This window comes from Eriocheir sinensis, chromosome 1 (assembly GCF_024679095.1).
Source record: "Eriocheir sinensis breed Jianghai 21 chromosome 1, ASM2467909v1, whole genome shotgun sequence".
NCBI lineage: Eukaryota > Metazoa > Arthropoda > Malacostraca > Decapoda > Varunidae > Eriocheir > Eriocheir sinensis.
In genome coordinates, this window is record NC_066509.1 from 14950101 (window position 1) to 14964983 (window position 14883).

At 42.9% G+C, this 14883-nt stretch overlaps 1 protein-coding gene across 1 annotated transcript in view; it reads right to left on the reverse strand.

Annotated features, from left to right (window-relative positions):
* Nucleotides 1–5830: 5830 nt before the first annotated feature.
* Nucleotides 5831–14883, reverse strand: part of LOC126995427 (protein suppressor of white apricot-like) — a 33640-nt gene continuing 24587 nt past the window's right edge. Inside the window, exons 11-16 of the mRNA XM_050854959.1 lie at nucleotides 14564–14648; nucleotides 10026–10175; nucleotides 7919–8095; nucleotides 7568–7648; nucleotides 6726–6960; nucleotides 5831–6570 (exon numbers count right to left, since the gene is read on the reverse strand). Coding sequence (XP_050710916.1) covers nucleotides 6520–6570; nucleotides 6726–6960; nucleotides 7568–7648; nucleotides 7919–8095; nucleotides 10026–10175; nucleotides 14564–14648 — 779 coding nt within the window. The 3' untranslated portion in view covers nucleotides 5831–6519. The remainder of the gene's footprint in view (nucleotides 6571–6725; nucleotides 6961–7567; nucleotides 7649–7918; nucleotides 8096–10025; nucleotides 10176–14563; nucleotides 14649–14883) is intronic.

Below are 14883 nucleotides of genomic sequence, written 5' to 3' on the forward strand. Positions count from 1 at the left end.
GACAGCGACAGAGTCATAGTGACAGACACAGTGACAGACACAGCGACAGAGACACAGCGACAGAGACACAGCGACAGAGTCATAGTGACAGACACAGTGACAGACACAGTGACAGAGACACAGCGACAGAGACAGCGATAGAGTCATAGTGACAGACACAGCGACAGAGACACAGCGACAGAGACACAGGGACAGAGACACAGCGACAGAGACACAGTGACAGAGACACAGTGACAGACACAGTGACAGAGACATAGTGACAGACACAGTGACAGACACAGTGACAGAGACACAGTGACAGAGACACAGTGACAGACACAGTGACAGAGACATAGTGACAGACACAGCGACAGAGACACAGCGACAGAGACACAGTGACAGACACAGTGACAGAGACACAGTGACAGAGACACAGCGACAGAGACACAGCGACAGAGACACAGTGACAGACACAGCGACAGAGACACAGCGACAGAGACACAGTGACAGACACAGCGACAGAGACACAGCGACAGAGACACAGCGACAGAGACACAGTGACAGACACAGTGACAGAGACACAGTGACAGAGACACAATGACAGACACAGTGACAGAGACATAGTGACAGACACAGTGACAGACACAGTGACAGACACAGCGACAGAGACAGCGATAGTCATAGTGACAGACACAGCGACAGAGTCATAGTGACAGACACAGCGACAGAGTCATAGTGACAGACACAGCGACAGAGTCATAGTGACAGACACAGCGACAGAGTCATAGTGACAGACACAGTGACAGAGTCATAGTGACAGACACAGTGACAGAGTCATAGTGACAGACACAGCGACAGAGACACAGTGACAGACACAGTGACAGAGACACAGTGACAGAGACACAATGACAGACACAGTGACAGAGACATAGTGACAGACACAGTGACAGACACAGCGACAGAGACACAATGACAGACACAGTGACAGAGACATAGTGACAGACACAGTGACAGACACAGTGACAGAGACACAATGACAGACACAGTGACAGAGACATAGTGACAGACACAGTGACAGACACAGCGACAGAGACACAGCGACAGAGACACAGCGACAGAGACACAGTGACAGACACAGTGACAGAGACACAGTGACAGAGACACAATGACAGACACAGTGACAGAGACATAGTGACAGACACAGTGACAGACACAGTGACAGACACAGCGACAGAGACAGCGATAGTCATAGTGACAGACACAGCGACAGAGACACAGCGACAGAGACACCGCGACAGAGACACAGCGACAGAGACACAGCGACAGAGACACAGCGACAGAGACACAGTGACAGAGACATAGTGACAGACACAGTGACAGACACAGCGACAGAGACACAGCGACAGAGACACAGCGACAGAGACACAGCGACAGAGACACAGTGACAGAGACACAGTGACAGACACAGTGACAGACACAGCGACAGAGTCATAGTGACAGACACAGTGACAGACACAGCGACAGAGACGCAGCGACAGAGACGCAGTGACAAAGACAGCAACAGACACACAGCAACAGAGACACAGCAATAAATACAACGACAGAGACACAGTGACAGTGACTCAATGAGACAGTGACAGACACAGTTACAGAAACACAGTGACAGAAACACAGTGACAGAAACACAGTGAAAGAGACAAAGCGGGGTGTAATTTGTGCGGCACGACCTCACGACACGGCCGGATGGCCTTCTGTTTGTTTGAAATTCCATCCGGCGCGGCCCGCCGCCTCACAGTGTGTGTCACCTTACGGCGCGGCCTTGAGGCGGGAATATCTCAGAGCGACGCTGACAGCCGTTGTGTACACATTATCTACGCTCCAAGATGTCTGACGTCTGGATAAATAAAGACTTTTGGATCTGTTTTATTGATCTGTACAAGGGCCATCCATGTTTGTGGAACATAAAACATAAATTGTGCTGTTGTCGTCGCTGCAGCGGTGGGGCTCAGAGTGACGGCCGCCGCCTGGTATTCCGAGGTCGCCTCATAGTGTGTATGCTTCATCCGGGCGACGAGGCTCCGCCCACTTTCGGCCGCCGGACAGGCCGCATCGTATAGTGTGTCCGCCTTTATGGCTACTATGTCTGTCGTGTTTACATGTCACTGAGTCTCACCTCAGGATGGTCGGCAGCCTTATTCCAGGACGAAACTTTGCCTCGCTCTCCCTATCTTTCCTCGCAACCCTTGACCTAATAATTTTCTGGTTCTCTTTCCCTCTGATCTTTTGCCTTCCTTTGAAGAGCTATAGCCGAGTGAATAAGTAAAGTCGCGCCCCTCCCACCAACAGTATCAGCAGCATCCATACTTATTGATATATGGACTGTCTCTTAAAGAAACACCCCGGTGAGCAGGGTCGAATTTTGGGTAGCGTGCCACATCCCCTTATAACTTGAGTTGCCATTAACAAACTATGCAGGTAATAGGCCTCAAACGGTGACTACGCCGGAAATAATCGCCGATTTTACACAGTATTTCTAATAATATCCCACGACTATTCATGGGCGCTTATTACCAAAGGCATCAATCTGTCTCTTCAAGCAACTTTTCAATGTTCATGTCTCACAGCCAGCGAACACAAGCAACTTGAAGATGTGAATCTTTGTCCTTCTGCACAGGTATCAACAGTGCCATAATATTAACATGCTGAGGAAGTCCATAACACCATAGGCCAAGTCAATCCACCAATAGACTACTCGACAATATTCTTCCCCATGCTAATTCAAGGTATGTGAAATTTTCCAAGATATCAATGTCCTTCCCATACACATGAACAGACCGCACTGTTTCATCAAGAAAGGCTATAAACACTTGTACCTTGATCTTGACCTAGGAGACCTGTAATCCCAAAGGCTTCCCTCCCTCGAGGAATGCCTCGAGAACCATTATCAGAACCTCCAGTGATCGCAAAAATTACTGCACAATTGGTAAAAACAAGGTTAGTGACCTTGGTAATGGCATCAGATGCTCCACAATGACTGCCTAGTACCCAGTCCATGGAAGTGTTGAAAAGTGATGGGGCAATGACACAACCCTGCCTCACCTGGGTTTTCGGGGAAACTATAGACACAGCACCCCCCTCCAACACACACTTGAAAGCACTCTCGGTCCCAGAATACAGGCCAGTCAATAGACCAATGGTCCTTGCAGATCCCAGAGTGGCTAACGATGCACTGAATCAAACACCTTGGGATAACCCCAATTTTAAGGATAGAATGGGATACTGTTATAAGGTTCTCAAATTTGGTGAACCTAAATACCTTGTTGAGCTAGTAAAACATACACCAGCATGCTCTGGTGTAATTCTACATCATGATGATCCTCTGCATCTTGAGCCAGGCGGTGCCCATCAATTATCTTTTCTTGAGGTAATTTTCTTATATGGCTCCAAGGCTGTACAACAGACTACCACTGTCCATTAGGCAGCTAAATTATGTTGAATACATCGAGGCAACTAAATATAATTCTTTCCTAAGAGAAATCAAGATCTTGAGGGTGGTGTTGTGATGGATGATTAGTTTGGTTTATCACTAGCCAAAGTAGCTTTACACATAGTCTCCAGTAATCAACAATGGTACCCAGTCATCACAAAAGTAATTTACTGCTACTGCAAGAAACTAATTGATGTTTTAAGTTTGCTCTATTGAATCTCTTTGCATTGTGTTCCACCTCATGGCTGGAGGAGGGGGCTGGTCATCCCTATCTGGAAAGGGAATGGCCAAGACTGCATGCCCATCAATTGCTTACGCAGATTCACAACCAGCTGCTGAAGCTGTACAGATCTGACCACTCAAGGTTCACACCTAGGAAGTCAATAACCGACCGTATCCTAACGCTTCAAGTACTGGTGGAGCACTGAAGTGAGTTTTGACAAGATGCTTGTAGTCTGTGTAGATCTCAAGGCATTTCATTCAGTGTATTGCAAGGTACTCTGGGATCTTCTGCGAATTCACAGGATTCCTGTAAGGACCATTGGTAAACATTGTTATACACTGCTCTGCATTGCATTATGTGCCGGACATAAACAACGGAATGAGATATTGATACAACTTTTTGAGAACTTACTGAAGGTTTATTAGTCTCTTGATACACTCCTGCAGGCTTGAGGTAACTGATTCTGCAAGTTTGTGGTGATGGTGCTCGTGTCCCTCCCATGCAGACAACACTTGATAATACTTCACACATTTTCAATCAAGTTAAAATCCAGAGAATTGCTCGGCCAATCATCTATGAAGTCTACCTGGCAGTCTTGAAGCCACTCAATTACAGATTTTGCATGATGACGAGGAGCATCTTCAAACATAAACACATCTGCACAGCACTTTTCAGAACACAAATAATCACAAAATTGCATAAGAGCTCCAACTGTTCATACTGGTTCATCATCTCATTCCTGGGTAGCACAACAAGGTCACCACCAGTGCCAAAATACGAGAAGCTGCTCCACAGCATTAATGTTTCAGGGTGACTAGTGGCGTTGCAAGTGTACTTAGGATCAAGGGGATAACTTTCGGGGCGCCTGTACACACTAAATCCATGCTGTACACTGACAGAAAAGCAAGCCTCATCTGTCCACCATACACGCTGCCACTTTGTCATATCCCACTAAGCATGATTCTTGGCAATATCAACTCTACGCTTCATGTGGATAAGGTTGAGCAGCAACTTCTTCCTTGAGCAGTGGCTACGGAATTTCAAATTGTCATGGATGCGTCGATGCACAGTACTGACACATTGCCAAGAGTTATAAGGTTTTGTTCTTTTAATTCCCGTGCTGTTAGATGAGGATTGACCTCAAATTGTTTTCCACTGTCATCCCTAAACCACTGGATCCAAAGTTGAACTGTTCATTTACTCACACCAACAAAACTTAATATTTCTTTGATGGAGTGCTTGGTCTTATTTATGGCCCCTGTGAAAAAAAGAAAGGAAACACCAAGCGTAGGGGCCAAAAGTACAGCAATGTCAGGAGAGCGCAAAACTTTAAAATCTTTGCTCACTAATTATGCAGAGGCTACTGGTGATAGCTTTGACAGTTGACGCATCTATCACAAGTCACTCTTCACTGCCCAATGTAAGATGATTTCCTTAGAATCAGACGACTGGCGTGGAGGGGCAACATTTACTCACTGACAAATTGTGTGCTGTGACCTCCGTCGCACATAATACAATGCAGAGCAGCGTATTGACTGGCCTGTAATTTCGGACCGAGTGCTGTCAAGTGTTTGGGGACATGTACAGCTTCTTTCCCATGAACACAGGAGTGAAGCACAGCTGTGTCCTTGCTCCATTGCTTTTCAACACCTGTATGGATTGGGTACTAAGAGTTGTGGATCAGAGTCCTTGTGGTACATCTATTGCCAATACCAGGATTACTGACCTTGTTTTTGCCAATGATGCAGTAATTCTTGCAGTCACTGGAAATTCTGGTGATGGCTTAGGACGAGGTGGACACAATGCCGAGTACTCATTGACTGTACAGACATGCCCATGTAGGCTGTAGCACACCAAATCAGAAATGGTCAGACATTTCCCACATGGAAAAATATGCAGCTTTGGACTCCCCTTTCACATGGTGGTTTTAGGCTTAAAATGGATACCACGTTAATCCTGAAAATTGTAGGCCATCTTACTCAGTCGCATCCAGAATTTTATGGTTTTGCAGGCTACACCTCTGTAGCACCAGATACCTCATGTTTATGAATGCCAGTTATTAACTGCTGTATTTTCTGAAAATCATCTTATGTTTAATACCAACAAAAGTAAGTTTTGAATTACAATGGGAAAAAAGAAAGTCACATTCCATACACATATTTCTTTAAGTTATCAGAAAATTCAGACTGGAATATTACAAGAAATACTACCACAGACAGGCCCTCATAATACCATGAATGTCCAATGATTTTTAGGACTCCATACACTCAGATTCCACTTGGCAACACAATAATAATTACTTCTCCACACAGTACAAGCACTTACTTAAGTACAGTCTATCTTTCTGAGCACACAACCATTCTCAAAAGGAATTTCCCCACTAGTTTTAATCATCCATTTGAACAGTTTCCATGACCCTGCAATAAGTATCTTACTGAGCAAACTTCTCTTTCCTTTTGATCCATCATCAAGCACTCACACTAAAGCTTCTCACTCTGCAGTTGAGCATTGTGTGTATAAAATATGTAAGGAACATAACTACTGCTGTGAAAGGTGAATCTATTTAGTACACTTATGCATTGCTTACAAAACCCCAAGTTACAATAAGAAACTGCTAAATTTGTTACCCTAATTATTTGTTTGAATTTGTAAGAGCAACAATGCCTTGCATTGTGTGATGATAAATTTATAGTATATTTGTAAATTTGAATAATGCACTGTATAGTGTGGTAATATGATAAAAAGTTTGAAGGTTACCAAGAAATATCATAAAAATAAAATCTATCACATTGTGAAATCCCATTTAATGAGATGTGATGGATCTTTGCTTTCACAACTTACTCTCCTTGTTTAGCAGAGCATGAACCTTGGCACGCAGACCCTGAAAAGATGAGAAAATATTAAAAATACCTAGAGAACATTAAATTTTTACCAATGGACAACACTTATAACATATGGCCATTGAGTTCATCAATTGTAACTTTGAGAGAATTACTTTGGCATGAAAGTGTTCTCAAAATTATTAAGAATACCTACCATTGCTATTTTTGCCATTGCTGCACTGTTATGAGGGTCAAATGATGGCTTCTTCTCTTCCTTTTTTTCTTCTTTGCTTTCTTCTCCACTCCCAGGTGCCTCAAGAACACTGTCACCATTTCCTGCCTTTTCTTCCACTGTGGAGAGAAGACTGGCTGTCGCTGGACTTCGGGGTATAGGAGGAAGGGGAGGAGGAGGAGAAATACATTCCTCAGCAATTCTTCCAAGGGCTGAGCTGTAACACAAAGTGAGATTGATTACAATGCAGTGGTAATAAATGTAGATGATCTGGAATCTGTACACCAGTCTAATCTCTAGTGTTTATAATTAACACTCTGCTACATACTGAAACTCATTGCTATTTGTTACTTGATTTAGATGATCTCCACAATGACACATTCTTTTAGGCAAGTTTCAATTATGTACATTCTCCACATTATGTGACTGGTTATCTTTAGCACACCTTTGCTTTCATGAACATGAGGGATGAAGGTAGTCAATGCTGGGAAATTGTCAGCTAAAATATCATGCAACAAACCCTCCCAATGCATTAGTTTATTGGTACGTTCCACTTCACCATTAGAGGTAAATGAAGTCTTTAATTATTAATGTAGTTTTCTAATCAATCTTGTTTCCATTTTCTCTACACCTATGGTCAAACCATTTCAAATAGTCTGTTGAGTGAGGGATTGGATTCTGCGGGTTCTTTCCTCCCCTCTGCTCTGCCACACAATCCTAACACATTTTTTCCCTCTCATAGGTTACCTATAGGTAACATAACAGAAGAAGAGATAGGTGTTGGGTTTGACTATAATATTTACTCCCTTGTAGAACGTGCCTACCTTAAGTGAGAGAGGTCTGATGCTCCAACACTGACCACACTGGAAGCTCTTGACCCTCTCTTACTGGGCCCAGGAGACTCTCTGAAACATCAAGGAAAGTTTCCAAAGTGCAAATGGAATGGAATTTCTAACATCCTCTACACACATTGCTACAAAAATACAAGGAGTGCAACTGTTTAATTCACTAGCTAGAACAGTTTTCCTATGCTGTCTAGAGATGGCTTTGATATTTAAGTTTTCCAACCTCACTTCAGATTTCAATGATTACAGTACAGACTGTCACTGCAAATAACACACCTCCAAATGATCCCATGATTATATAAAAATGTAGTTATATATACATATACTTACATCACCTGAACATCATTGTCAGATGGTGATGTTGATCTGGATGAAGAGTATGAATGACTGGATGAGTCCGAGGAAGAGGATGAAACACTGCGTCTGCGCGATTTCTTGCTCTTGCGTTCTCTTGCCTCTCGCTCATGGCGAGAACTATGCTTCCTTCGCTTCTTCTTATGAGATGATCTGGAGAAATGACAGCAATTATTTATTAGGCTCTTGATTAGTTAATGGTTTACATCATATATGGTTCAATGGGAATGTTCATATGGAAGAAGTCACAGTAAATAAAGAGGAGATATATAAAATGATGGGGGAGCTGGAAGAGGGGAAAGCAGTAGGACCAGATGGAGTCTCAGGTTATATATTGAAAGAATGCAGAAATGAGCTGGTTGGACCGGTATATCATCATTTAATCGACGCCTGCTCCTAGGAGCTCCCACCAGGGGATGGCCACAGCAGAAGAGCTTCCAACTTTCTCTATCCAGACATTCCTTCCTTGCCTGCTCAAAGTTTCTCAAAGATCTTTCCCCCCTCTCCCTAACGTACTCTTGCACCCTATCCCTCCATTTCACTGGAGGTCGTCCTCTAGCATTCCCTCCCTCTTATCTCACTCACATACACCCTTCTGGTCATCTTACTCTCCTCCATGATATCATTAAATGCTCAATAACAACTGGTGTACAGTAATCCCTCGCGGATTTTTAAATTGTATCGTATCGCGGATTTTTCGCTATATCGCGGGATTTTGCGGTTTATAGATATTTTTATATATTTATTTCAAATATTTTTGCAGTAAAATAAGCATTTTCTAGCCTAAAAAAATTAAAACTAAAAAAAATTGAATTTAATGTGTTGTTAAAATTATGTTGGTTTAAAAGTGAAGAAAGTGGAAATCCTCTTCTAAACCTCTCAATCCTCCTCTAAATTCCTCTTAATCCTCTCTGATACCTAGGATACCTTTAAACATGAAACTTTCAAAGCTGCCAAGGAGTGCATTGGAGATTGCAGTTGCCTCAAGGGAGACACTGTAGAATATAGGAGTCATGCTGCCAGGGTGGCTGGGGATTTGAACCAATACTCCTCCCACACCATATATCCTCAGGATATCCTAAAACCCATCCTGTCAACCCTGGAACAGCCCTTCTCCAGTTCCATGAAAGCAGCAAACAACTTACCATCTACTTTTAAGTACTTTTCATCTATCATATACAGTACAACAATTTTGTATACACATCCCCTCCCTTCCCTAAAACTCCCTTGTTCATTGCCTACACTCTTAATACTTTCATCATTCTCTCATAAAAAAAAACATATAACTTTCCAGGCACATTGGTTGAGCTTATTCTCCTACAATCATCCCTACTCCACTTTCCTTTGTAGAGTGACACAATGATGGACTTTCCCAGTACTCTGGTGTGACTCACGCTTCTCCCATGCTAGATTGTATATCAACATTAACTCCACAACTACATCATCAATCATATCTCAGAAATTTTGTTGTTATGCAATCAATGCCAGTTTCCTTTACTACTTTTAATTTTTTTTAATGCCTACTTTATCTTACCCCTCTATACCTTCTCAAGTGGATGTGACCACCCTCTATTAATCTTTACTTCTATACTGGTCACTTCTGCTCTCCCTCTCACATCCATTGCAGATTCAAAATGTTTCTTCAATATCTCCTTTACTCCTGCCCTCCTTTTCACAAGTATGCAAGTGCTCCCCTTTATCCTTCAATTGTTACTTTCTTCCCTCCATTTATCCTTTTAACTTTTCCAGAAGAGCTTATTGTTCCTATATTTTGATGAATTTCTCTGTAGCACCTTATGGGTCCTTTTCTCCTCAACTACTCATCTATCCACCATGCACAACATTTTTTTTTTTCCTCCACACACATATCCAACCACTTCCTCAGTTATCCAACACGTGAACTATAAAAATCTCAAAAGCCTCACTCCAGAATTATATTTTTTCTCTTGTTCTTCCTTCAGATTCCTTTTATATACCTGCCTGAGCCACTATCCCGCAATCTGGTCAAGACTCTTCCCACACCATAGATAAATTTTAAATTTTCCCAATACAGTTAGCATAGCAATGAAAGCATATTTCTTACTTGTGAGGTTTGGGTGACCTCGAACGTGACCTGCGCTTCTTGTGCCTGCGGGACCTTGACCTAGACCTCTTTCGTTTCTTGCGTTCCCTTCGGCTACTTGGCGACCGGCTCTCTGAGCGTCCGTGGCGTTGCTTCTTGCGACTTCGAGTTCTGTAATTTAAGGAATAAAAGTATGCTATTTGTCATTACAGTCCTTGTTTTTGTAATAATGAAAGTCCTCATGCAATAGAGCTGGCAATTAGAAAGCTGTAACACAAGTCAGTTTAAAGCGGGTATTATACAGGAGCGATTTTGGTTGAGCAGGCCCTGTAAGGAAGCAAATGCTGCCAGATGGGGTTCTGCTCCACGAACGTGGGGGCTCTGGAGCTTTTTCTGCTTCTAAGGCGTCCTGGCCCACTCACGTTAACCTGCGCGCCTAACTTCTCCCTGATTTGCCAGCTGGTTCTCATGCTCCTCCCACCTCCATGACATCATCTGTCTCACACACTCGCTCTCTCTCCTCTCCTCTCTCTTTACTTTTTTGTACTATGAATTTTTATAGGTAGCTTTATAGATAGTTTATTTATAGTAGTCTCTCTCTCTCTCTCTCTCTCTCTCTCTCTCTCTCTCTCTCTCTCTCTCTCTCTCTCTCTCTCTCTCTCTCTCTCTCTCTCTCTCCTTTTTTTATACTACTTTGAATATTTATAGGTAGGGACTTTGCATACATCTTATTTATTCCTAGTTGGGTTCTGATTAAGTCTTTTGCAATCAAATATTTTCGATACACAGTACTACTCCTGAACACTTTTTACCCATTCACTTCATGCATTCGCTGTCTTTAAAACTGCTTAACATGACATTTAAACCTTAAACCGTATTTGTATCAACTGAGCAAATCTTAAATTCATCTCATTCATCCAGGAGAGGTGAGGAAGGGAGGGAGGAAGGGTGAGGAGAGTATTTATTGCAAATGTATTTTTGTTTTTCGGTATAAAAATAACTATATTAACGCATGAGTGACAGAAATTAATCAACATCTATTTCTACTTGAAAGTTGGTATACGGTCCCTGAAAGTTAAAATCAAGACCATCAAACGTAGTATCCCCATGTGATTAGTTCTATCACGGACCCTCAGCAGCTCCTCAAAAGTTGCCGCCCGAAGGTCTGGGTCCCGAGCAAATTTGTTCCCGTGTAATACCCACTTAAGTAAATGAATTAGGGTTTCATCACACTTTGCTGTGAATACTACTAGCTAAGTTTGACCATTGATGAATTGGAATATCATCCTGTGCCAGTAGCTAACTTGACATCATGGTCAAAGTTGTGGTCTTGAAAACAGGGTGTGTCGACAAACATTATGGCCTATTTCACTTAATAATTTTTTCCATTTTACATGACATCATAAATGCAGTAATTTTTCCATATTAAATAACATCATAAATTAATAAATCTGCTCACTGATGATAATCATAATTTTCATGTAAAAAATTAACACAGATTCTAGTCCCAAGAACCATCACCTACCTTCTGGCTGCCAACTTGAGAGGTGTCCTGATAACTCCTCGAACCTCCTCCTTATCAATTTCTGCAACATTCGCAGTCTTCATTCTAATTTCCATTCTGTGGAACACCATCTCTCCTCCTCTAAACCTCACCTTCTCTTCCTCACCGAAACACAGGTTTCTGAGGCTACTGACAGCAACCTCTACTCTGTTCCCTCCTTCTATCTCTATCCTAAATTTCAATCTAAAGCTGGATGTTGTGCCTACGTGCGCAACGACATCACTTGCTCACGTGCCCACGACCTTGACTCTTCTGAATTTTCCACCATCTGGCTAAGACTTCATTGTCATTCTATTACTAAATACATCTGTGCTGTTTATCTCTCGCCTAACTCTACTAACTGTGTAAAATTCTTTGACTATTTGAACTCTAAAGTGAAGCACATCTTGACTCACTCTCCCTTTGCTGAAATCTCCATCTCAGGAGATTTCAATGTTCACCACCAGCTTTGGCTTTCATCCTCTTTTACTGACCAGCCTGGTGAACAAGCCTACAACTTTGCTCTCCTCAACGACCTAGAGCATTGGTTCAGCACCCTACTCGTATTCCCGACCGTCTTGGAGACAGGCCCAACATTCTAACCTTATTTCTGTATCCTGTCCTATCGCTCCTGTACATCCTCTGGACCCACCGAAGAGGCGATGCTTCTGGCATTTTGCTTCAGCTCGGTGGGACGACCTGAGGATGTACTTTTCCGATTTCCCGTGGAATGATTACTGCTTCCAGGAAAGAGACCCCTCTGTGTGTGCTCAGCGCATCACAGAGGTGATTGTCTCTGGAATGGAGGCATACATTCCACGTACTTTCTCTACTCCTCATGCTAAAAAGCCTTGATTTACTCATGCTTGTTCTCGTGCTATTAAAGATAGAGAGGCAGCTCACAAAAGGTTCCAGAGCCTTCAAACTCCCGCTAACTTTGATCTTTACATTTCAGCCCAGAATCGTGCCAAATCTATTCTCCGACTTACCAAAACTTCTTTCATTAAGAGAAAATGTCAACACCTTGCTTCTTCTAATTCTTCCCGTGACTTCTGGCATCTAGCCAAAAAAATCTCCTCCAATTTCACTTTTTCCTCTTTCCCTCATCTCCTTAACCCTGACGGCAGCACTACCATCTCATTTGTCTCTAAAGCTGAACTCTTTGCTCAAACTTTCTGTAAGAACTTCACCCTGGATGATTCTGGGCATATTCCTCCAACTCATCCCCCCTCTGACTCCTTTATGCCTGTTATTAAGATTCTTCCAAATGATGTTTTCTATGCCCTCTCGGGCCTCAACTCTCAGAAGGCTTATGAAACTGATGGAGTGCCTCCTATTGTCCTTAAAAACTGTGCTTCTGTGCTGACACCCTGCCTGGTCAAACTCTTTCGTCTCTGCCTATCAACATCTATCTTTCCTTCCTACTGGAAGTATGCCTTTGTACAGCCTGTGCCTAAGAAGGGTGACCGTTCCAATCCCTCAAACTACCCCCCTATAGCTTTACTTTCCTGTCTATCTAAAGCTTTTGAATCAATCCTTAACCGGAAGATTCAAAAGCACCTTTCCACTTCTAACCTTCTATCTGATCGCCAGTATGGATTCCGCAAGGGGAGTTCTACTGGCGATCTTCTTGCTCTATTAACTGACTCTTGGTCATCCTCTCTTAGCCGTTTCGGTGAAACTTTCTCTGTTGCGCTAGACATATCGAAAGCTTTCGTCTGGCACCAGTCTTTGCTTTCTAAGCTGCCCTCTTTCAGATTCTATCCCTCTCTCTGTTCCTTCATCTCCAGTTTCCTTTCCAGCCGTTCTATCTCTGCGGTGGTAGACGGTCACTGCTCTTCCCCTAAACCTATCAACAGTGGCGTTTCACAGGGCTCTGTCCTATCACCCACTCTCTTCCTGCTATTCATCAATGATCTTCTTTCCATAACAAACTGTCCTGTCCACTCATACGCCGACGACTCCACTCTGCATTATTCAACTTCTTTCAATAGAAGACCCCCTCAACAGGAAGTACACGACTCCAGACTGGAGGCTGCAGAACGCTTAACCTCAGACCTTGCTATCATTTCCGATTGGGGCAGAAGGAACCTTGTGTCCTTCAATGCCTCAAAAACTCAATTTCTCCACCTATCAACTCGACACAATCTTCCAAACACCTATCCCCTATTCTTCAACAACACTCAGCTGTCACCGTCTTCAACACTAAACATCCTTGGTTTATCCTTAACTCAAAATCTCAACTGGAAACTTCATATCTCCTCTCTCGTTAAATCAGCTTCCTCGAGGTTGGGCGTTCTGTATCGTCTCCGCCAGTTCTTCTCCCCTGCGCAGTTGCTTTCCATATACAAGGGCCTTGTCCGCCCTCGTATGGAGTATGCATCTCGCATGTGGGGAGGCTCCACTCACACAGCTCTTCTGGACAGAGTGGAGTCTAAGGCTCTTCGTCTCATCAGCTCTCCTCCTCATACTGATAGTCTTCAACCTTTTAAATTCCACCGCGACGTTGCCTCTCTTTCTATCTTCTATCGATATTTCCACGCTGACTGCTCTTCTGAACTTGCTAACTGCATGCCTCCCCCCTCCCTCCCTTGAGGAACACGACTTTCTACTCATGCTCATCCCTATACTGTCCAAACCCCTTTTGCAAGAGTTAACCAGCATCTTCACTCTTTCATCCCTCACGCTGGTAAACTCTGGAACAATCTTCCTTCATCTGTATTTCCTCCTGCCTACGACTTGAACTCTTTCAAAAGGAGGGTATCAGGACACCTCTCCTCCCGATATTGACCTTTCTTTCGGCCACCTCTTTTAATTCTTTTTTGGGAGCAGCGAGTAGCGGCCTTTTTTTATTGTTTTCTTTTTTGTGTGCCCTTGAGCTGTCTCCTTTGTTGTAAAAAAAATAAAAATAAAAATAAAAATTGAACCTATTAAAAGGACCATAAATTTATGTTCCTTACTGCTATTTATGACAACTAAAGCCCTCTACTATCTGAAGCAGAATGAGGCAACTCACTTTTCCCGGAGAGGAACTTCTACTGGCCGGGATTTGCTTCTCCTGCTTTCCAGACTTTGGCTCCTGCAGCCATCCTCACTGGTTCCTGTGAACAGACAAGTAAATCAGCCTCACGGAGTCTTTCCCTGTATGTAGAGGATTAAGAAGAGAAATTGAAGCATTTTACATTCATCCCTTCCCATCTCCATTCAAACAGCATTGCACCAACTTTCACTCATTTAAAGTAACAAAACAATGGTAAGTAATTGCTTAAATCTTTACAATCATTCATTCATAACTAAGGTATATTCTCAAAAGACCTTCTTTGGTGTATATTTTAG